Raw genomic sequence first — 24,002 nt, 5'->3', positions numbered from 1 at the left:
TCATAATAAAGGGAAAAGCAATGAGGTTAACTAGGACTTAGTGTGTAAATATGGACAACAAAAAAGAACAAAAAATAATATTATAGTGACTACTATAGTGCCAATTATGAACATGTTAGTCCAATTAAGCTAAAGGCAGAAAATTCTTAAAAAGCACAGAATGAAAATAACATTTTGATTTAGGAGAATAATTAGTCTAAAGCAGTACAAGTTTCACAGGATTAACTCAAAAGGCTAAGTAGAAGAAATTTAATAAAATACACATGTAGACATGTGTATGTGCGTGTAAGCACAAAATGGGAAATAGGTAGTTGAGATAAAAAAGTAGCAAAAATCATTTTGTGGCTTATAATTAATCACATAAGAGATATATTAAATGCACAGAAGAATTATGAAGAATTAGTCCTTCAATGGTTACCATGGCCAAACTACTGGTGATTTTTTTTTTTTTTAAGATTTTATTTATTTATTTTGACAGAGAGAGACACAGCTAGAGAGGGAACACAAGCAGGGGGAGTGAGAGAGGGAGAAGCAGGTTCCCCGCTGAGCAGGGAGCCCGATTCGGGGCTCAATCCCAGGACCTTAGGATCATGACCCGAGCCGAAGGCAGACGCTTAACGACTGAGCCACCCAGGCTCCCCACTACTAGTGATTATTAAAATTACACTGAAAAATGTGAACAAAAAGCAAAAAATTAAAAGTCAAACTTAGCAAAATGAGGGCATAAGGAGAGTAGGAAAATTATTTTTACCTGTTATTTGTAGAAACATTTAAAATCTTTGACAAAATTTCAATTTACATTTAAAAAACTAAATTAACACACTATTGCTAATTAACCCAGTTTAAATAACTGATAACTTAAGGACCCTGTTTCTCAGTTCTTTTTTGAAGAAAAGCAAGGTGCCTTCATTATCTGTCACATTTAGATTAAAAGCAAGAACTGGTATCACAAATGTGTAACATAAAAATTACTTTTTCCAATTATTGTTTAAAATAAGACTTCTCCATTAACTTTTTGCAAGATGATTTTATGTAACTATTCTGAAAACTATTTACATGAAAGGAGTATAGAAAAACATTTTAATAGCTCAGCCCAAACAGTTAAGGAATCAATCCAAGTAACTTGTGAAGAGACTTTTCCCGAACAAACTTTTTTTGATTGAAGAACTTTACTTTAGAAGCTCAAGGACTTAAAAAAATAAGCATAAAGACATTACCAAAGTTGTATGCTCTATTTCACTCAATTTGCACCATATTTTAGTCTCCCAGCTTTCTTTATTATCTTTTCATCACTCCAGATAGTAAAGGTATTAGGCCTCAAAGGGGAATGTCTGCTGGAGACCCTAAGGAGTTCCTCTACATGGTTCCTCTACATTTCATCACAAGATTTTAAAGTTTTTACCACTAACTACCAGGCTGAAAGCAGACAAAAAAATGCCTCCCTCAAAATCTGTTTCAGAGGAGAAGTGGAAAGAATAAGATGAATTCACTAACAACTATCTTAAGTAACAGGTTCACTACAAGCTGTCAAGTAAGAATCTTAAGCTCCCGTTTTACTCATGTTTTGTTCAAAAGCCTTCATCATCCGTTTCCAAAGATACTTTCCTCCTCTTAATCAAATCATTAGATTTGGATTAAGTCATATACATCCAAAAAAAAAGTATATTCTTAGAAGGTGTCTAGCTAATATTTATATCTGTGCGTGTGAGCGTGCATTAGAACTCAGATGTTGGGGCGCCTGAGTGGCTCAGTCGTTAAGCGTCTGCCTTCAGCTCAGGTCATGATCCCAGGGTCCTGGGATCAAGCCCCTCATCGGGCTCCCTGCTCCTCAGGAAGCCTGCTTCTCCCTCCCCCACTCCCCCTGCTTGTGTTCCCTCTTTGGCTGTGTCTCTCTCTGTCAAATAAATAAATAAAATCTTTAAAAAAAAAAAAAAGAACTCAGATGTTATTTATCCTCTTGAAAGGGAAGAGGGAGGGAAAGAAGAAAGTGAAACAACGAGAAAATATCAAACTGTAGACCCTGAACTCCATAGTAAAGCTTTCAGTTACCTGGAACTATATGCTTATTTTAAGCAATCAGGCATATGTAAATGATTTTGTTTTAAATCTACCTCAACTGACATGCTTAACTCCTGTATGACCATTCATACACTTGTATCCAAAAATATGTTTTTTGGAAGCCCCACTCTACCTAGCTCTGAAAACAGCAAAAAATTGATAAATGTTTGTTAAATAGTGGAATCCAGCAACAGCTACAATGGAGACAATCCAATGATTTGAAGTGATCTTCCATCACTCCCAACATGCAGGAAGCAAATGCTATTAAACTGAAACTCTTATTATTCGAAAACAAAAACAAAAACAAAACAGTTAATAGGAAGAAAGTTAAAAAGTAAAGAAAAAGAAATACCCTTGACTTTTCTGGTGTCTGTATCTTGGCTTATAATTCCCTCTACCTAGAAGATAGTTGTAGAAATCTGAAATAAAAGATGAGCCCAAATGTTGATTTCCTCCATCACATGTTTTTCTAACTACCACAGTGAGAATCTCTCTCATCTTAACCTGCTCACACCATCTTAACTCATTTATGACATATTAATTCTTCTATCAAAGTTAAGAAGGCATGAGGAAATGTTTGTGAATGAGCTCAACTGCAGGTAGTGGAGTCCAGAAAGCTAAAACAGATTATCTAGAAAATAAGTTGCTTCATTTATTTATTCCAACACATACTAAGCAACTCAGCCAGAATGACAGGCCATGATTGCACAGGATGCCATGCACGTCTAGGTATTCCAAATTAAAAAAAAAACAACAACAAATTGGAGGTTGGAAAAAAAATGAACCTAAGGTAGGTTTTTAGCTCTAAAATCTATAAGGTTATATACCTTATATTTAGGGGAAATCACTGATATTTTTCATGAAAAATATACTATCAAATATATATACAGATAGACAGATATCTTCTAGTGACAGAAGATTAAAGAGGATGGACTAGCACAGGAACTAGCAGAAAATACAAAAGTATGTAACTTTCCAACATGATTACAAACACACCTCTTCTGTGCTGAAGAATTAGAAGTGAAATGTCAATGTGAACTGCAACTTGAAATGGTTCCAAAAAATGTGTGTGTATAGTATTCATTATATTCTTCTTTCAACTTTTCTATGTTTCAAAATTTTCAAAATAAAAGGTTAAAAATATATCTTACAATACCTATAAGGCAATCTGAATCAGTACATTCTCATTAGTGGAGGTTGTAAAAGAAGTTTTAAAAATACATACTTCTATGTTGAGATTGATGGAAAGAGTACGTTTTGCTTCTTTCTGGAGAGTAGCTTCTACTACTGACACTGGAGCCAGACCTGCTGTGTGGAGAATCCTTCCGACCTACAGGTGATTCTCTGAAAAAAGGAGTGTCTCTTTTATGAGGAGACCGGTCTCTCGTGTAATGGGAAGAATAGAAACTTTTTCTTCTAAAGCCATCTCTCATGTCCCTTTGAAGAAAAAAAAAAAAGCGAATTATATCCTGTAACTTACATACACAATACAAATGGCAAAAGCTCTGATTATAAGCTACTCTTTACATTGTAATCTTGGCTCCCCCCCTTTTTTTTAACCACCACCTAATTTTTTTTTTAGATCGAGAGAGTACATAACAGGGGGGAGAAGCAAAGGGAGAAGGAGAGAATATCTAAAGCAGACTCTGCACTGAGCGCAGAGCCCAATGTGGGGCTCAATCTCACAACCACGAGATCATGACCTGAGCTGAAACCAAGAGTCAATGCTTAACTGACTGAGCCCACCCAGGCACCCCATCACCTAACTTCTAATGTCAGTCCACAAAATGAAACTTTATCAGTGATGTATGATTTAGAATGCATACACTTTTTCAGTTTGGGGATAGAACCAGGCGGTTAAGATCAAGTGACTTTATTCTAAGCAAACACAGAAATGTTATGATGTGAAAAACATAGTCATACAGTCTCTACTTCTGTTTGCCATTAACAATATTCTACATAGCTACCATACTCTCAAAGACATCTAGAGAATATCAAAGATTTCCCAAGTGAGACATTTCATGATCTCTTATCCACTTCTAAGTATGCTACATACTACTGGTATTCAACTGCTGTGATTTTGCTTCCCACGTTCCAATTTGACAGTCTCTACAGACATTTTTGTTGTCATAACTGGAGAGATGGGGTTGCCGCTGGTGGGTAGGACCAGGGATGCCACTAAAACCCTACAATGCCTAGGACAAGTCCGATACAAGCACACAACAAAAACTATCTGACCCAAAATGTTAGTAATGCCAAGGCTGAGAAACCCTGGTATATACCTATTAAGTCCTTGCTCTCTTGAGTTTGCATCCTTAGCGTACAGATTGTTGCTTATCTCTAACCACCAGCTTTTACTAAATCACCTCTACTTTTACAAATTAAATTTCCTTATTAAGCAATATCATCAATTCAACGTAGAAAGTCTGAAGAGTAAAACTTTATAAAGCAAAACTAACTTTAAAACATCAAAGCAGGGTGCCTGGGTGGCTCAGTTGGTTAAGCGACTGCCTTCGGCTCAGGTCATGATCCTGGAGTCCCGGGATCGAGTCCCACATCGGGCCCCCTGCTCCGCAGGGAGTCTGCTTCTCCCTCTGACCCTCCCCCCTCTCATGCTCTCTGTCTCTCATTCTCTCTCTCACAAATAAATCTTAAAAAAAAAAAATTAAAAAAAAAAAGATTTAAAACATCAAAGCAAACCAAAATTACTAAATTAAACTATCAAGATCTGAGCCTCCATTTAAAGGAACACTTGGCATCAAACAGGTTTTAAGTGAAGATTTAGCAAGTGTATTTCCATATTAAAATTAAGGAACATCGCATTTCAGAAAGAAGAATGCTAAGAGACAAACCAATGACATGAAATTTCAAATGTTCAGAAAATTTCAGCATATTGATCAGCAGTCCCTAATATATAAATAGTCATTAGCAGATTAAAACCCAAAATATATTGTCCTTACAGATACAATTATAATTCTCTGGGCCAAAGTAGAAAAGAGCTAAAACTCATTTAGGATAAATGAACTCAGACAAAATACTAATGCCAAAATAAAGCATTCAAGAAATTCTAATGCATTCGATCTCAATCAGCAAAATTACAGAAGCCATATTGCCATCACTGAGAGCCTAGTGGCTACATATGTATTACACAGGTCTCAGGACCTGTACCAGGGGCCGAGGACCCAATGATAAACCAAATGCATGCAGTCACTCCCCCGTCATGGACCTCTCATGCTAGAAGAGGCAGTTTAAACAAATTAACATAAAACATGTGAATGCAGTCAAGCGTGTACACAGGGAGACTAATTAGGAGCTTACTCATGCAGACAAGAGACAGTGGTAGCTTAGATAAGGCCAGAGCAGGGAGCACTTTAACACGCACAAGAGTGCATCTTTATAGACTCAATGGGACATGGTGAACGTCTGACTAATGAGTGTTAAGAGACAGGGGATGCCAAGATGATTCTAAGAATTCTGGCATGATGAATTACTGAAATGAGAAAAAGAGATTTGAGAAACTGGGGTGTGGTAAGAGATCCACATTTGGATTTGAACACATTAAGTTTGAGATGCTCACGTAACAGCCAGTTAGTAGGCAACTAGACACATCAGTGACAAGATTAGAAGAGATTTTTTGGCTATAACCATAAATTGTTCTATAAATAGGCAGTATTTAAAGCCTCGGGTGGGGCCCAGAATCTAGGACTAAAAAATTACATTGGAAGAGAAATGGACTATCTGAGAATGAAAGAGAAGAGCCACAGAAACATGAGGGAAACCGGTAAGTAAGTTATCAGGGAAGCCAAGGAAAGACTGCTGTAAGGAGAAGATTTCCTACACTGAAATTAAATGAGCTCTTACCGGTAACTTATCTAGGTGAAGAAGAAGAGCAGCAGGCCCACATGCCCAGTAAAGACTGCCTACTTTGTCCAGCAGGAGGCAGGGTGGGGGAGTAGACAAAGTACTGAACTACAGTTTCCTAATCCTGACACCAGATGGCGGTAAAATCACAACAGCATAGTTCAGAACCATCAGAGTGGCCTGGGGTGACTGAATATACTTGGGGGAAGTACATGTCAGATTTTCAGTATCTCCGAGTAGAGTAAGGTCTCTCCTCCCCTTCACATCAATCCCTCATATTTCCCAACAGATTGAGCAAAAACATCACAACCAGCATCATCTACTTTAAGTATCCTCTTTGATAAAGTGATAATACTAGCCACGTCATTTATTCATGTTAGTGTGTATATATATTTTTAATATTTCTATCTCTTTTATCTCTATATCCCAATATATGAAAGGCACTATGGGGAATTACCCTGGTTCTAAAGAAGCTTAGTATGTTGCGGGGGGGGGGGGGGGCGAGGGGCACGCCGGGGGAGTAAACGTTGCAGAAGGCTGAGAAGGCTGGTACTGCAATTCAGAAGAGAAATTTGTATTAGATGGAAAAGTGATCTGGAGGATCTTTAAAAAAAGATACAATTTATATTAACATTGTTGAACAGAAATATAATCAAGCCACAGATGTAACAGCTATATTTAAAAAGAGAAACAGGTGCCTGGGTGGCTCAGTCAGTTAAGCATCTCAGATCATAATCCCAGGGTCCTGGAATCAAGCCCCAGGTCGGGCTCCTTGCCCAGGAGAGAACCTGCTTCTCCTTCTCCCTCTGCCCCTCCCCGCAGGGTGCCACCCCCCGCCCCCGCCACTCATGCTCTCTCTCTCAAGTAAATAAAATCTTTAAAAAAATAAATAAAGAGGTGAAACTAATTTTAGCGATATTTTTTATTTAACCCAATATATATAAAATATTATCAACATGTAAGACGAAACCAGAGAGGGAGACAAACCATAAGAGACTCTTAATCATAGGAAACAAACTGAGGGTTGCTAAAGGGGAGGGAGGTGGGGGGAAGGTGATGGAAATAAAGATGGGCACTAATAAGCACTGGGTGTTATATAAGACTGATGAATCATGTACCTCTACTTCTGAAACCAATAATACATTATATGTTAATTAATTGAATTTAAATTAAAAATAAATTTTAAAAAAAGGACTGACAAGCTGTTAGGAAACAAGGAATCTGGGTTGTTCCAGGAGGGAAGAGAAAGAGTGGGGAGGGGTCCATAAATGGTGGAAGGCTGTATGGAATAGGACCCCCAAATCTTTAAAAAATAAAATAATCTAAAAAATAAATAAAATTTAATGAGATATTTTACATTCTCTCTTTTTCACCTTCAATCTTGAAAATCCCAGTGTGTATTATATACTAACAGAATATCTCAGTCTGAACTGGCCATATCTCCAATGGAACTTTGGCTACCAGCTCCCATATTAGACAGCACAGATTTACACGGTAGGGAAAGTATTCCAAGTTTCAAGAAAAAGCAAAGAAGTTTTAAAGGATATTAATGTGAACAAAAATAAGAGTAATCAGAAGAGTGAAAACTTTAAAAAGCATTTACTAAAAAGCAAAGGAAGAGAAGTCTTAAAGGATAAAGGAAAGTTAATACCATATACTACATAGGCTGGAAGAGATCTCTGCATTTAACGACTTAGGAGTCATTTGACCAGGGAATGGGCTGTCCAATAAAAACTTTGGAAACCAAAGCAGATTATAAAAAAATCAAGATATATCTACTAAAGGAGTTGAGCCATTAGTTTTCTTCCAAAAAAGTCTGGCAGAGGAAGGAAGGGAGAGAATTGGAACAATACTTTAAGGGAAAGGGTTTATTTGATCATACAAGTAAATGAGAAATAAGAAGTAAAAAGGGTGCCCGGGTGGCTCAGTTGGTTAAGCATCTGCCTTCAGCTCAGGTCATGATCCCAGGGTCCAGGAATCGAGCCCCACATTGGGCTCCTGCTCATCAGGGAGTTTGCTTCTCCCTCTGCTCGTGCTCTCTCTCTCTCTCTCTCAAATAAATAAAATCTTTAAAAAAAAAGAAGTATCATCAACTGCCTGCTGCCACCCATTTTGTGTGGCAGATACTGGTCCTATGGATTCTGCTGAGAAACTTTCAGAGCAATTCAGCCCACTGGATGTATCCTCTTAATGTACTGAACTCTGTCTCCAGAAATTCTAACCTCTTTTCAGACATGGAAAATCCTCCTTAATTCCTGAGTGTTAAGAAAGCAGATACAACTTTGTCTTCTTTATTAACAAAAATCATACAGTTTCTTCCAATTAACAGGAAATCTCTTTTAATGTTTTATTAAACTTTTACTTCTGTGTAAGATTTATTCAATCTTTCTCATGCAAAAAAAGTTTTAGCTTCATTTTAAATAAACTCTTTGACCAAAAAAGAAAAAAAAAAAATGTATCATCAAATCAGGAGGGAGAGGGATGGAGAAGACTGTGAGCCAGAAATTATAATCATCCAGTAAGAAAAAATTTATCAGAGAGTACAAAGGTAAGGACAGGGGGTAATAAATGGGGACATTCAAAGATAACAATGGAACAGTGGCCTGTCAGAAGTATGCCCAGAACTCATCTGAATCAAGGAATTTGGAGGCAAGTGAGTTGGGAGGGCAGTTAGGTTCCAGGTATGGAAAAGGGATAAACAAAGAATGGTAGAAAATATACCGACTCTATTTTGAAGTGAAAAGATGAAGTCCCTGCCCCAGGCTTATATTCTAATGGGGAAAAGAGCCTATAAATAAAACATTTCTGAGTGACAAGTAATATAAAGTAAGGTGGATGTGAAGGAGGCTATTTTAGATAATATGGTCAGGGAGGACCTTTCTGAGAAGGTCATATATGAGCAGAGATAGGATAAAAGAAATGGAACCTCACAAAGAACAAGGTTGCGAAGAGATCTGATGTATGTTTATAGTGATCAGACTAACTGCCCTGTGAAAGTATCATATGTTAATGGGAAAGGCATAATGATGAATCAGAGGGCCTTCTTAGAGTTCACAGAATTATAGAGCACCAAAGTTTCAAATACTAGCCCTGTATACAGGGCTTAACAGAAGCATCACCTACTAGAGGAAAGAAAGGGGGTTAGGGCATGTTAAGGCGCTCGTGAACTAGACGCCTAAGTACTGAAAGACCCATCCAAAGTAACTATTAACTTCATGGCAAGTTACTTAACCTCCCTATGCCTTAATTTCCTCATCTATAAAGTGGGAACAGTACTACCTACCTCACAGAGTTGTTGCAAGGAGTAAATGAGATAATATATGTAAAGTGCTTAGAACAGGGATGGTACACAACACTCAATAGATGTTAGCTTCTTCTACGACAGCATTACTATATTTCTATCAAATCAATAATGGTTTGCAGCAAAAAACAACTAAGTATGCCAATGTGAACTGCTTGATAGTTTTATCCTTCAGAAAAGCAAAACTACGGAATCTTGTGTATTGGCAGGAGTTTAAAACCTACTCATAATAATAAAACCTCTAGAAAACACTTCAAGTTGACTTCCCAAGGAATTTACTTTACAGAGGATGAAATACAGATAATTCAATTTCAAGAACTTCAGCTATGGAGTTCACAGAGTACACAGACATGAAGCACATATAAAGTGAAAAGGAGGCAAAAAGACCACTCATTACACTGGGGGTCAACAAACATTTGCTGTAAAGAGGCAAATAATACTGAGACTTTGTGAGCTGTACGGTCTCCATCACAGCTTCTCAACAACATTCCAGCAGAGCACAACAGCAGCCATAGACAATAGGTAAACAAATGTGCCTGGCTGTGTTCCAATAAACTTACCAAAAAAGACAACTGGTCAGATTTGACCAATGGACTGTAGTTTACCGACCCTTGATCTAAACAGTTACATACCTCCTGAAAGTTTTCAAACAATCTAATAGAGAAAAGAGGTTACTTACAGATTCATATTTCTCACAGAATACAAAGAAATACATGGAGATTTTTTTCCATCCTATCCCTTGCCCATCTCTTAAAATTTTGCACTTCAGAAGCTATATTTTGGAAAGCAATTACACAATGATAGAGGGATATGTTTTAGCTGATTTATACCTTCTTTTTTACCAGAGAACTGACTTCATAATAAAAAGCTTTTCTCAAAATACATTCCAAAAAATACTAATCCACAAGATGTTGGTATTTTTCATCTCACCACAAAATCCAAAGAGGGGGTTCTATGGGTAAATAACTTTGGGAAACATGGAGTTTAATAAAGTTAAACATATTTATTTACAGTGGCACTTCTAAGCGCATTCCCTACAGACAGATGTAGATTCAAAAGTTAGTTCATCTGCATATATATGGCCTTTTGACCTTAATTTACTCAACATCTCTGAGCTTCATTTTCCTAACTTCTCTGAACACAGCAACTTTGCAATGAATGGTATCTATTATTATAGTTTCAGGCTTTTGTCATGTTGTTGTCCGTGATCTCATTTTTTAACCTTTTTAACCTTTGGGTTAATCTTTTAACCCAAACACACGGATCCTTAAGTTTTAAACATTTTCCCTAACTCTGAGACAATTTAGGGTATGAATGATCAATTCTCTTCTTATAACTCATATCATGATAAATTCGGGTTGGTTAAAAAGCTAAATGTTTGGAAGGGACAGAAGGGAAAGACCCCTCAAGAGAAAAAATGCTAAATAATTATAAGCCTATTTTGTATCAAAATACCAAGTTTTAAACTATATGCTAAAAAGGGCTCTAAAGTTATAATTGGATTTAAAGCAAATTTCCAATTAAGGGGGAAAATCCTAATACCAATGGCAAAGCCTTAAATAGTAATGTTTCATAATTTAATGCATGCTGACAAAACTGTTGAATTGAACATACCAATAAAAAAATGGTGAAGGATATGAAGATAATGGTATCACATCACTAAATATGTATTTAAGATAACCTGTTCTTTTAAGTTTTCCCAATCAAATAGGCAAATGATCTCATCCAGTAGTGAAAACAAGGATAAACAGACACATAAGCTTCCTCATGAATAATAAACAATTTGGATTGGCCTGGAAATTGCTAGGGATTCAATGGTCCTAAAAATGGAAAACACTACTCTAGTTCACAAAACAGGGTTAAACTTCCAAAGTCCACACAGAGAGCAAACACTAGATAGAGCTGGAAGTATCATTCTTTTCTGACTGTCAGAATGCCTTTCTTACTTCATTAACAAGTTTCCTTTTTCTCTCCTCTATATCTCTGTACAAATCTGGCTTTTGCTAGGCTCAATCTAATGTCACAAAAGGCTGCAGAATATTTTGGTTTCCTTTGTTTTCTTGGTGTAACACCTGTTTAAGGTAGTTTGCACTTGGTTTCAAATGTCAACCATGAGTTTCAGTGTTTGCGGGGAAAAAACTGAAACAATTCACTAATTCATAAATAAGAGGGGCATTTTAACGTTTATTACTTCTCATTTAATTTTCTTTCCATCACAGAGTTACACAATAGCTACCATGAATAATGGTGGGTACTCTTTACATACCACAAGGTACTAGAACACATGATGTTAGTTTTATGAAACAAATGAGTCCTAATTTTCTTAAATTTTTGTCTTCCATTATAACTTATGATAAATCTAGGTTAAAAATAGATATTCAAAGGCTGAGTTTTTTTCTTTTTAATTAAGACAGTACAGCAAGGGCAAACAGAACAATGTTATATCTTAACCTTACACCTAAACAAAGATTTATTTATAGATTTATTCATAGATTTATTTTTAATTCTTTGGCATAGTAACTGATGAGAGAATGCAATGAGTTTTTAAACATAACTCAATCAATAATGCTTTCATTAGTAAATTTCTTCCTAGTAATTCAGTAGGAATTTTTTTCCTTTCCTTCAGGTTTTGTTTATAATGTAACTGTACTACTTTTATAACGGAAACGTCTTTTTTTTTTCTTTTTCTTTTTCTTTTTTTAGGTAAAGTCTACCTGCAACCTGGGGCTTGAATTCTTGACCTCTAACATCAAGAGTCACATGCTCTACTGACTGAGCCAGCCAGATGCCCCTATAATGGAAACACTTAAAACTTATTTTTATTTAATAAGAAATTAGGGGCGCCTGGGTGGCTCAGTTGTTAAGCGTCTGCCTTCGGCTCAGGTCATGATCCCAGGACCCCCGCATCAGGCTCCCTGCTTCAAGGGAAGCCTGCTTCTCCCTCTCCCACTTCCCCTCCTGTGTTCCCTCTCTAGCTGTCTCTCTGTCAAATAAATAAATAAAATATTGAAAAAAAAAATAGCTCTTTATAATAAAAGGTTAAATTTAAAGATTTTTTTTTCCTCCCATGTTTCCTAAATCTTGGTGCCTGCTATTACATATTGCAACTAAATGCTATCAAATGACTAATGATAAAACAAACACAAAATAATTATAAATAGAAAAATTTTAAGTGTTCTGTTGCCCTTGGTTTAATAGCTTGTATTTTGGTACACTCACCCATGGTTTTAATTCTATACTATATATTTAATAGACATCTTCTACTAACAAAATTTTTGGCATACCATTTAAAAATATTTCTATTTCATAGAGTTCAAGACAAAGATATCATTACTTCAAGAAGCACCTCAATTTTTGCTACTTCAACAAAACAAGACTACCACACTCAAAACCATTTCTACATCCAAAAATTGGGAATTGAGTAATTCCAACTACCTTGACTGCAAGAGAAAATCTAGGAAAACTGGACCTTTTTTTTTTTTTTTTTAAAGTAAACTGCTGAGAATCATCAAAGAGCTAAGACTATAATAAAGAACTATGGAACCAAGATGCAAGACAAGTAGGAAGCTCAGAGATCTGGACCTATTTTTATTGAGCTGCTTTTCTCTTTATATATCCACCAATTTCAGAAGCAGCATCTCAGAGGATGAAAAACTGAGAAATGATTTTGATGGCGTCACAGGATTAGGATACAAAAACAGAGTCCAGATCTTACCAAGGAAGAAGGTTGAAAGCTTAAAGGGCTACATAATAACAGCGGGGTAAACTGGAAATGAACTAGCCTGGCTTCATAGGACCTAAATTCTTTAAGATGACCCTAGATTGCTAATGACTCAAACCCTCTGACATACTTAGAGGTTTCCATTTTCCTGACAATTAGTTAAGATTCATTAAAATTACTTCAAATGTAAAATCTCATTTTTAACAAGAAAATCTAAGAATTTAAAGTTACAGAGGTAAAATAAATTTAAACTAGACATTAAAATACAGTACTGTTTCCTGAAGAACTGTACAAATTAAAACAAAGCCATATATACAATTGTCATTGAATACTTAAAATGCAAAACATGAATCTCTAGGTTATCATTAGTTTACTCAAAAAAATTAAAAAGGAAAAACTGGTTGATAGAAATATCACAACTTTATTCATACTATTTTTTTTAAACATGTATTAGTCCTAACACTCATAATTAGCTATAAAATTCAATTGATATCAACTAGTATAATTTTCTTTGTGCAAATAATCATCTTGATTTTAAGAAAGAATTTTGGGTTTTGTTTTAACAATAGCCCTGAAGCATGCTGAATAGAGCAGGATACTGGAAACCTGGGCATATTTTTTAATGTCATTCCATACATCACAGGGTAAAAACTTTGCACTGTAAGATGAAGTTCTATTTACCATGCAAAGAAAACTTCACATCAAAAACCTTCAAAACTATATATAGGCTTTCCAGCTATGTTGAAAATGAGGATATCAATACATATAAAGGATTCAATACAATAAATTATAAGGCAAATACAAAAGAGCCTTTGAACATATATAACTAACAGTACAACTAGAATACTTACCATGAAGACAAAAAAAAAAAAAAAACACAAAAAACCACAAAACCCCCACATGTTTAACTGATGTTTTTATTACCAAAAATGTACCTAACTTGATAGTTAAGATAGCGTCGGGGCGCCTGGGTGGCTCAGTCGTTAAGTGTTGCCTTCGGCTCAGGTCAGGATAGTTAAGATAGTGTCTTCGACTATATCACAAACATTTCAGCCATAATGCCGAGCATGTATAGAAGGCAAAGTCACCAGAAGAATGGAAGATGGGAAGAACTAATGCCCTATAAAGCACTGTTTCTCAAAATGTGTTCCTGGGACCATCTACACTTAATTACCTTGAATGCTGGTTTCAAAAGTAGATATATGAAGCTCATGAGTCTCCCCTTATTAATATACATCCCTGAGGTAATTCCAGCCCCTCGCACCAGTCAAACCAGACAAGCTGTGATGGATCCCTCAGTTTCCGTGGATATATTTACTGGTTAAGGGTAAAATTCAGTAAAGTAGGGGGGAAGAATAGCAGGGGGTGGGGGGAAAGAAGGCATTTTACTTATTAGGACCTCATTTTTCTTTCCTTCCCACATCCAACATGCACAAATATTCCACACAAAATATTAGTTACTTCATTTCTAGTCAACAGAAACTTTAAAAAGGAATTAAGATTTCAAGAATCATATTGGGGCACCTGGGTGGCCCAGTCGGTTAAGTGTCAGCCTTCGGCTCAGGTCATGATCAGTCCTGGGACTGAGCCCCGCATCGGGCTCTCTGCTCAGTGGGGAGCCTGCTTCTCCCTCTCCCTGCTGCTCCCCCTGCTTGTGCAATCGCCCACTCACTCTCTGTCAAATAAATAAAATCTTTAAAAAAAAAAAAAAAAAAAGAATAATTTTGACGAAGTGGCTTGGTAACTTATAGTGCGAACTCAAAAATAAGTTAAACGCAGACCTCAAATGTCTTTTCTTAAATGTGGAAACAAGAGTACCAGGGGCACTATGATTTAAGATAAGGAATTTCCCACACTACCTTTTATTCTATACTACCCAAAAAAACAAACAATTACCTTGCAGCAAAATTGAGAAGTTTGGTGACCCAAGGCCCGAGCTCTTTCTACAAAACAACAACTTTGCATCAAAAGCATTCTAGGCACGAGATACGGACTAAGATCTCCCAGCCAGAGTATAGATCTTATCTGTGTTATCCAGTTTGATCTCTAACACCTAAAAGAGTGCCGATTCTTATTGAGGTTAAGATATGCCTAAAATGCTATAACATAAATACCAAAAAATGTAATCTTGAGTCATTACACAAAAGAAGTTTATCTGTACAAAATAGTCGAGGGCAGGCATTCCAGGGTGAAAGATTCTGCTCCACACAATCACCCAAGAACCCACGCTTGACCACTCTATTTCAACATGTGGCTTTCAAGGTCACATGTCTGCTGTCATTCCATTCCAGGACCCATCGTGCAAGATGGGAAAAGGTAAATGTATGTGGAAGAATACATGAAGAAGTAGAACTCCTATTCACATTACACTGGAGATAAATTAGCCATGTGGCCACAGTTAGCAGGAATGAAGACCTGGAAATGTAGTCCACCTATGTGCCTAAGATGTGTGGACAACAAGTAGAAGTGTTCTCAAAACAGATTTATTTCATTTCAGTGAAAAGTCTGGGATTCTCAAATGAAGATGTTCTAAAAGACGGTTGGATGTAGGAATGTAGCACTCAGGAAGAAGCCAAGGCTATAGATATAGATTTATCTGTTACCAGCATCAGAGAGTATAGGGCAGTGTTTCTCAAACTTCAGTCTCCAGACCTTCTGCATCACAATCATCTGGGGGGCTTGTGAAAATACAGATTCCAAGTCTCCACTTTCTGAATCAGAATCTCTTGAGATGAAGCCTGGAAATTTTCATTTCTAATGAGCTCCTAAGTGATTCTTATAAACACAAGTTATAAAAACATAAGCAAAGGGTGCCTGGGTGGCTCAGTCGGTTAAGTGTCTGCCTTTGGCTCAGGTCATGATCCCGGGGTCCTGGGACAGAGTCCCACATTGGGCTCCCTGCTCAGTGGGGAGTCTGCCTCTCCCTCTGCACGCTCGTGCTCACTCACTCAAAAATAAAGAAAATCTTAAAAAAAAAACCACCACCACCACCACCAACAAAAAACCATAAGCAAAGGAAGTAAATGCTGTCAAGGATAAAGACAAATGAAGTTACCATAAATGAGAAAAGGTGCCGAGAAGTCACTGTTAACATGAACCTATGATTTTGTGACTGTTGTCATTCCATACTACCTACTAGACCAGTGGTTCTCAAGTCTAGCTTCACATTAGGACATCTGATGAGCTTTTGAAAAATACTGATGCCCAGGCCAAGTAAATCAAATCTCCAAACGTGAGGACCAGGAACTTTTTTTTTAAAAAAAGCTCTCCACCTAATTGAGAGCATAGCGAGGGTTGGAAACCACCATCTTAGACAAGCTGCTATTACATGCTCTTCATTTCAGAGTCCCAGACTGTTGCCTTACTCCAGAGACTGCAAACTCTGGTTTTACTTAGTTGTAAACACTGAAAACTCAAGAAATTTAACCTTTTAAAAATCCGGATTTCTTCTTTTGAAGCAGGCCACGGTATGCTTACATTCCCAAATAGCAAACATCAGCTTTGCACCAAGTAGCAGCTGCTCCAATCTGCCCCTCAGCATTTGTTTACATTCCACGGAAGGGTACATGAGTTATTTCCACGAACAAAGAGGGGCATTACTACCACAGAAACATGAATATGTTAACTGCTTTCCTGTGTTACAAGTACTTTATGCTTAATAATTGTATTTGTGTATATATAAATAACAAAATACAGCAATTTGAGTTGATCTTGTAAATGGTTTTACAACCTCAGCCTCTTCATAAGCCAATCCTTCCAACTTCCTTAAGTGAAACCTGGTATTTGAATACAAATACCTCCCCTAAAACTCGTGAGTACTAAGCACGCACTGATGACTGCCTCAGGGTCCTGAAGTATACGACACATAGGATTATGGTCTAAATCCCCCATCCTCTAAGAAAAGGGAAAAAGAGCCCAACAAACTCTTTAAGTCTATGCTATTCCACTATAACCCCACATTGCCCGTATTACCAACCTTCTGATAACTTTCCCACATTTCCTAAACCCAAGGATACAGTATGCACTATAACACATCCTATCCACATCATGGGTAACTCAAAATTCATGTGGATCATCTGTGCAATGGTATAGCAAGTCCTCAACTACCTCCTACCTCTTCACAATACCTTAGTCACACACTTAAATCCTAAACCTTGCCACTTATTACCCAGAAGTGCTCTTCTTCAGAATCCAATACTGCATTCTTATCACAATGTCTTATCCTTCAGTTTTCTCACTCCTATAATAATTCCATCTATAGATACCTACAAGACTCCTTTATTTTCTGGCAAGCCACGAACCCTGTCCTAGCCTCACTTACTGCCTTTCCAGCTTCAATTACAGTATTTGAAGCACTGTGAATACCAACAACTTCCCATCTTGGCAATTCTGATACATTGTCTTAGCCAACCCCAAACCTGAATTAATTCCAAAATCTTTTATTTCTTCACTGTTAGAGTTGAATGTCACAAGCCTACAGATTGAACCTACTACAGACACATGGTCTTTAATTTCCACTGCGCCTTCAATTCCACTAGTAATATTTTTACTTATCATTAGTGAACTCAATTTCCTATTCATCTCAGCAGCTATTCTAATATCCGGATAATCCTCCCAAAGACTTCTAACCTAGCCCCAAAACTTTCCTTCTCAATGAGCTACCTCATTTCCTTAAAAAATACAGCAGTATTAGGGCACCTGGGTGGCTCAGTCGTTAAGCGTCTGCCTTCAGCTCAGGTCATGATCCCACGTCCTGGGATCAAGCCCCGCATCGGGCTCCCTGCTGAGCAGGGAGCCTGCTTCTCCCTCTCTCACTCCCCCTGCTTGTGTTCCTGCTCTTGCAATCTCTGTCAAATAAATAAATAAAAATCTTAAAAAAAAAAAATACAGCAGTATTCTGGTATGAACTACCTCAACTGCCAGCCCAAATCCCTTCTCCCCCAGTCGGCCTTCATCTGCCCCATCCTTCCTTTCCCAGTATATGATTTTTCCCTGTTAAAAGGCCCTCAAATCAAAGATCTTCATCCTGTTCCTCATTTATCTTGTCTTCATCAGTATTCCCTTTTCTGCCTTGTATCTTGAACCTTTCTCTTTTCACTTCAACTATAAATATGCTCAAGTCACTGATCACCTTTAAAAAAAAAAAAAGGTTTTAGATGATCTTCCTTTAGCCAATGTCCTCGACCTTCATTCACCTCATGGATACTTTTAAGTCTCCTGTATTTGCAACATATAGCATTGCCTACTTTCCATCTCAGTATTTTTCAAAAACATATCCACTTATGTTGAATTTACCACCTCATATCTCATTCGTCCTGACACAGCCAAACCCAAGATATTTTAATCTGTATATTACTGGAGTACTCAGTTGCATCAGCCATTGGTGACCCCAAATATTGTTTAAAAAGTTTTATTTTCCAACACTTCCATAAAGGCCAAGGGTTCTGACCTCAGTTCACTGCTCTTGTCTAACTACATCCTATCCTTAGACAATCTCACTTTTGAATGCAGCTCCTCCCTTGAAACCATTCCTCCTATATGCCAATCTCAGATAATGGTATTATTATACACATAGTAAACAAAACCAAAAATCCAGATAGTTCCCACATTTTATTCCCATATCCAACAACCATATCTTGCTGATTTTTTGCTTCCTAAGCATTTATCAAATTTAACCCTTTTTCTCCATTCCAACCTCCCCTCTCTAATTCAGGTATTCATTTCTTCTTCTATCTCCAATGCCACCTTTAAAAAATCATCCTCTAGAGGCGCCTGGGTGGCTCAGTCGTTAAGCATCTGCCTTTGGCTCAGGTCATGATCCCAGGGTCCTGGGATCGAGCCCCGCATTGGGCTCCCTGCTCTGCAGGGAGCCTGCTTCTCCCTCTCCCACCCCCCCTGCTTGTGTTCCCTCTCTAGCTGTGTTTCTGTCAAATAAATAAATAAAACCTTTAAAGAAAATCATCCTCTAGGAGTGCCTCAGTGACTCCGTCAGCTAAGCATCTCACTCTTGATTTAGGCTCAGGTCATGATCTCAGGGTCACAAGATCAAGACCCATGTGGCATCGTGCTCCGAGCTCAGCAGGGAGTCTGCATGGGATTCTCTCTCTCCCTCTCCTTCTGCCCCTCCCCCTGCTCTCTCTCTCTCTCTCTCTAAAAATAAATGAAAAATCTTAAAAAAATCATCCCCTACATTGAAGACAAAAGAAACTACATTCCAATTGGGTTAGCCTGTCTACCAGGTTAAACTTTTTCAGGAGCTCCCCATTGCTAACATAATAAAACTATATTTTTAAAACTATTTATTCAGACTTCTTTGTTATAATTTAATTCACAATTCCCTAGGTCACATATACGCATCCATTAATACCTCTACACATCATGCTTTATACAGCTTTGCTCATGTTCCTCCTTTTGCAGGAATATGTTCACTATTACCCTTCTTCTGGTCAATCCTTATTTTTCCTTCAAGTTTTGTTCATGTTATCTGCTCCTACAGGAAATCTTCAATAAAACCCCCCAGAACAGGGTAAATGCTTCTGTCTTCCTACAGCATTTTATGCAACTTCAGCATGTATCATATTAGGTTATCTTCTTGTGCATCTACTTCACTCACTAGACGCTAAGGTAGTGATATAAGCACAGTAGCCTACACAAAGTAAACACTCAATAAACATTTGTACCACTGAACTAATAAACCAAAGATGTTTTATAGTATTTTTCTCTGTCAAATAGTATATCACCTAAGAAGATAAAAATCACTATAATAAAATTCAAAATTAAACCTTTGCTTTAGGGGCACCTGGGTGGCTCAGTCGGTTAGGCGACTGCCTTCAGCTCAGGTCATGATCCCAGGGTCCTGGGATTGAGCCCCATATCGGGCTCCCTGCTCAGCGGGGGGCCTGCTTCTCCCTCTCCCTGCCACTCTGCCTACTTGTGCTCTCTCTGTGTGTGTCAAATAAATAAATAAAATCTTAAAACAAACAAAAAAACCTTTGCTTTAGGGATGCCTGGGTGGTTCAGTCGGTTAAGCGGCTGCCTTCTGCTCAGGTCGTGGACCCGGGGTCCTGGGATCAAGCCCCACGTCCGGCTCCCTGCTTGGTGGGGAGTCTGCTACTCCCTCTGTCCCTTCTCCTGCTCATCCTCCCTCTAGCTCTCTCTTGTGCTCTCTCTCAAATAAATGAATAAAATCTTTAAAATAAAAAACCTTTGCATAAAAAAAAATCAATAGGTATAAAAATACTAAACTACTTAATCAAAATTTTCCATATGCGAATACAGAAAAAAAACCCTCAGCATTTAAAAATAAAGTATGCTGACCATGTAGTGATACTCTTGTTCTATATTTCTAAATACTATTTAATACTTTACATCAGTTCCACCCTAAAGTTTATTCTAAGACCTCATAAGTACAGGGAAAAAAAGACTGTTAAAAACCACCTCATTCAGTCTAAATTAATAACCCTTGGTAAAGTATGACATGTTCCTTGAATACAAAATGAAGTAGATCCTAATATATTCTGAATTTTATCTACAAGTGTGTTTTGAACAAAGAGATAATAAGATCACTGTATATACAGAACCAAGATGAACAGATGATGATATGCTTGAAATGTGGATAAATTATCAGGTACGTGGCTCTATTAAAGAAAAAAGTGATAACTTTCAGAGGGAGTGTGGGAGTGTGGGAAGAGACAGAAAACAATACATTCGGGATGCCTCAGTGGCTCAGTCAGTTAAGCGTCTGCCTTCGGCTCAGGTCATGATCCTGGGGTCCTGGGATTGAGTCCCACATCAGGCTTCCTGCTCAGCGGAGCCTGCTTCTCCTGCTTTTCCCTCTGCCTGCCGCTTCCCCTGCTTGTGCCCTCTCTCTCTAACAAATAAATAAAACCTTAAAAAAAAAAGAAAACAATACATTCATTTTTCCTGTTAGCTGTTATTTAATCCAGTTGCTTCCAATGACTCCATACTTATTTGATATGAACCACTAATATATATATATGTTGGATTTACAAAATACATAAGGTGCTATAGTATGAAACACATAAAACAGAAAGTGAAAAAGATTAGGTAAATTATAACCCAAAAGTTCCACAGCTAGTAACAGACCTGTGGAAGATGGTGTGAAGCCAGGTGGCCCAGTAGCAGCCAGTGATGGCAATCTGCAGAAGTAAAGTGCTGGACAGAGCAAGAAGGAAGACCCAAGGGGTCAGAAGACTAACTACATAAAGAATGTGAGCAAAAATATTGAGGATACTGGTTTCAAGTCTAGGAGCAGATTTTTATCCTAGTGACAAGCTAATAAGTTAGACTGTTACTGTTTCATGGATACTGGTAGAAGACACAAGACTCCTGAGACAAAGGATTTTATACAGCAAGCAACATAGCATTGGCTTGTCTGCACAAGCCTGGTTCCAAGTCCCACAGAAATGATGTGATATAGGCCAAGATCGATGCTACACACATAGTGGGTTCACAACTAAGGAAAACTTGGGGAAGCCACTATTTTTACACCAAGCAATAAGCAAGCCTGCTATTTGAAATAGAGGAAGAACTACCTTATCTTTCAAGAATGCTCACTACAAACTCCACTCTGAGAAATAGCATGGATAAAAAGTGGTCAGGGCCTTGCATTCTTGGCATATCTTGGCAAGATGTGTAGAAGTGCAAGAGACCCATGGAGGACTGTCTCTTCCAACAACTGGGAGCCAGGTTTTTTGCTGACAAAAGAGGGGGTAAAATATGGTATGGAAAAGAGGAAAGGATACTGCCACAAACTCATGGTCTTCAATATATGTAAATAACATATAAAAATAAACACAGATGTAAAAGAGAGAGAGAGCGTGTGTGTGTGTGTGTGTGTGTACAACAGTGTCCAGATCTTGGACTTTCCACTAATAAAGTATCTGTGCTCCTTGGAGAAATAGCTTAGACTTTAGGCCTGAGGCAGGAAAAAACATAAGAATAACCTGGGAAATCCTGCATCCGAAGGTAAGAAAGTGATCAAAGAATGATGTGGACAAGTTATAACAAAACAACACTGATTTAGCAATGGATTCTTAGATATGACACCAAAAACATTAGCAACAGAAGAAAAAATAGAAACATTAGACTTTATTAAAATTAAAATTTTGAACACTGAAGAACATTATAGAAAGAACAGAATATGTGCAAGCCATATATCTGATAAGGACTTAATATCCAGAATATATAAAGAATTCCTAAAACTCAACAACAAAAAGACAACCTAATTTTAAGATGGACCAAAAAAAATGAATAGATAATTCTTCAAAGAAGATATACAAATGACCAATAAGCACATGAAATGTTGCTCATCACTAACCGTTAGGGAAATGTAAATCAAAACCATAATGAGATACCACTTCACACTTACCAAGATGACAATAATAACAACAACAACAACAGAAAGGATAAGAATAATATTAAGGTCATATGTCAATTATACCTCAAAAAAAAAAAAAAAAATCCACATAAAGCCTCTGGAAACAACAAAAACAATAAAAAGGATAAGGACAACAAGGTGATTATGCCTCAAAAAAATTCACACAAAGCCTCCAGAAAAGCCTCTAACATTATAAAACATACCCATATTAATACGATTTATCAGAGTACAGTAAATGAATTGCCACAAATGAACAACCTCTCCAGAGTCAAATAGATGGCACAAGGTGATTTACACCTATCACATGAGATAAATAAATGATGGAAAAGATCATAGGAAATGCTGGAATTGTTAATATGTACAGGGCTCCACTGAAAATCTTCATAAAACCATTTAAAAGAAAATACAGGGAGTATTTATTTAAATGAAAAGAGTTACTGCATGCACTGAATTTCCAAAGTAGCATTCATTTTCATACACACATAATAGATTTAGCTAAAATTAGCTCACATTCCTATTTTTTTTTTTAAAGGTCTTAAAGGAATATAAGTTTCAGTAAGATTTCCTTGAGCTGCAGTTTAGCACTGAGTTTCCAAGATGCCTGAGTTTCTAGGGAAGACCCTTCCCCTCCATTATTCACCCAAGCATCATCTCAAATTCTCCACCTGCCCTCCCTTCACCTCAGGTCTTAAAGAGGAAACATATAAGAGCTGTGCCACACTAGCCCTCTAGCTGCTCTCTGCTGCCTCTTACTTTGCTCTACATATTCTATGCAAGCTGATGTCATTCCTGAAGTAAGAGTCATCCCCTCCTGCCTGTAAAGCACCCAAAGCCCAATTCAAAGATCACTTTTATACCAATCATTCCTCCAAATTCATCTCCAGGCCTGACCTCTATGCAATTTTATTCCCTCTCTCTGTCTGCCAGACTCCAGCAACTCAGATGTCCACTAGCACCTGTGCTTCGGCCAAAATGGCCTCATCATGCACATACTATGTACTTGCTTGCTATGTCCCAGCCACTTAACTAGTCTTCCTCTAGCTCTATCCATCTCTTCTGACAGAAATGCTAACTAGCCTTCAGAGTTCAACTCAAATGATCCCTCCCCCTCAGTCTTTCCTCATCATCTTACCATCATTCTTCTGAATTCCTTCAGTGTCAGAACTTACCCCAGTAAGTACAACCCAGCCCATTCTGCTTTGTCTGACGACAAAGAACATAACCTCCTTCTGGTAGCTCTTATTCACTTTCATTCTCACAACACCATGTAGTAGTTTAAAAAATACACAATGAGTAAATGAATCAATCATTTCATTACACAGATAGTGCCTGTGAACATTTTAGGCCATAACTTGCTATATTATATTTACAAAATAACTAGAACCTGAAATGATTGTAATCTAGGTTTTAATTTTTAAAAGCACTTAACAGAACACCCCCACATACACATACACACACAATAATAAAAGGAATATAACAAGTGGTGGTGAGTATGTGAAGACAATGGGAATCTTGTACACTGGTGAGAATGCAAAATGGTACAGCCACTACAGAAAACAGTTTGGCGGTTCCTCAAAAAGCTAAACATAGAATTACCATATGACCCAGCAATTCTACTCCTAGGTATGCACCCAAAAGAACTGCAAACAGGGACTCAAAAC

At 37.5% G+C, this 24,002-nt stretch overlaps 1 protein-coding gene across 10 annotated transcripts in view; it reads right to left on the bottom strand.

The window, feature by feature from the left end:
• Window positions 1–24,002, bottom strand: part of PPHLN1 (periphilin 1) — a 153,573-nt gene that overhangs the window by 100,203 nt on the left and 29,368 nt on the right. For all 10 annotated transcript variants that reach the window (XM_036065612.2, XM_036065619.2, XM_036065610.2 and 7 more), the window contains one exon: window positions 3,284–3,495. In XM_036065612.2, the coding sequence (XP_035921505.2) occupies window positions 3,284–3,495 (212 nt within the window). The remainder of the gene's footprint in view (window positions 1–3,283; window positions 3,496–24,002) is intronic.

This window comes from Halichoerus grypus, chromosome 6 (genome assembly GCF_964656455.1).
Source record: "Halichoerus grypus chromosome 6, mHalGry1.hap1.1, whole genome shotgun sequence".
NCBI classification, from domain to species: Eukaryota; Metazoa; Chordata; class Mammalia; order Carnivora; family Phocidae; genus Halichoerus; species Halichoerus grypus.
This window is presented reverse-complemented; position numbering and strand designations above follow the sequence as displayed.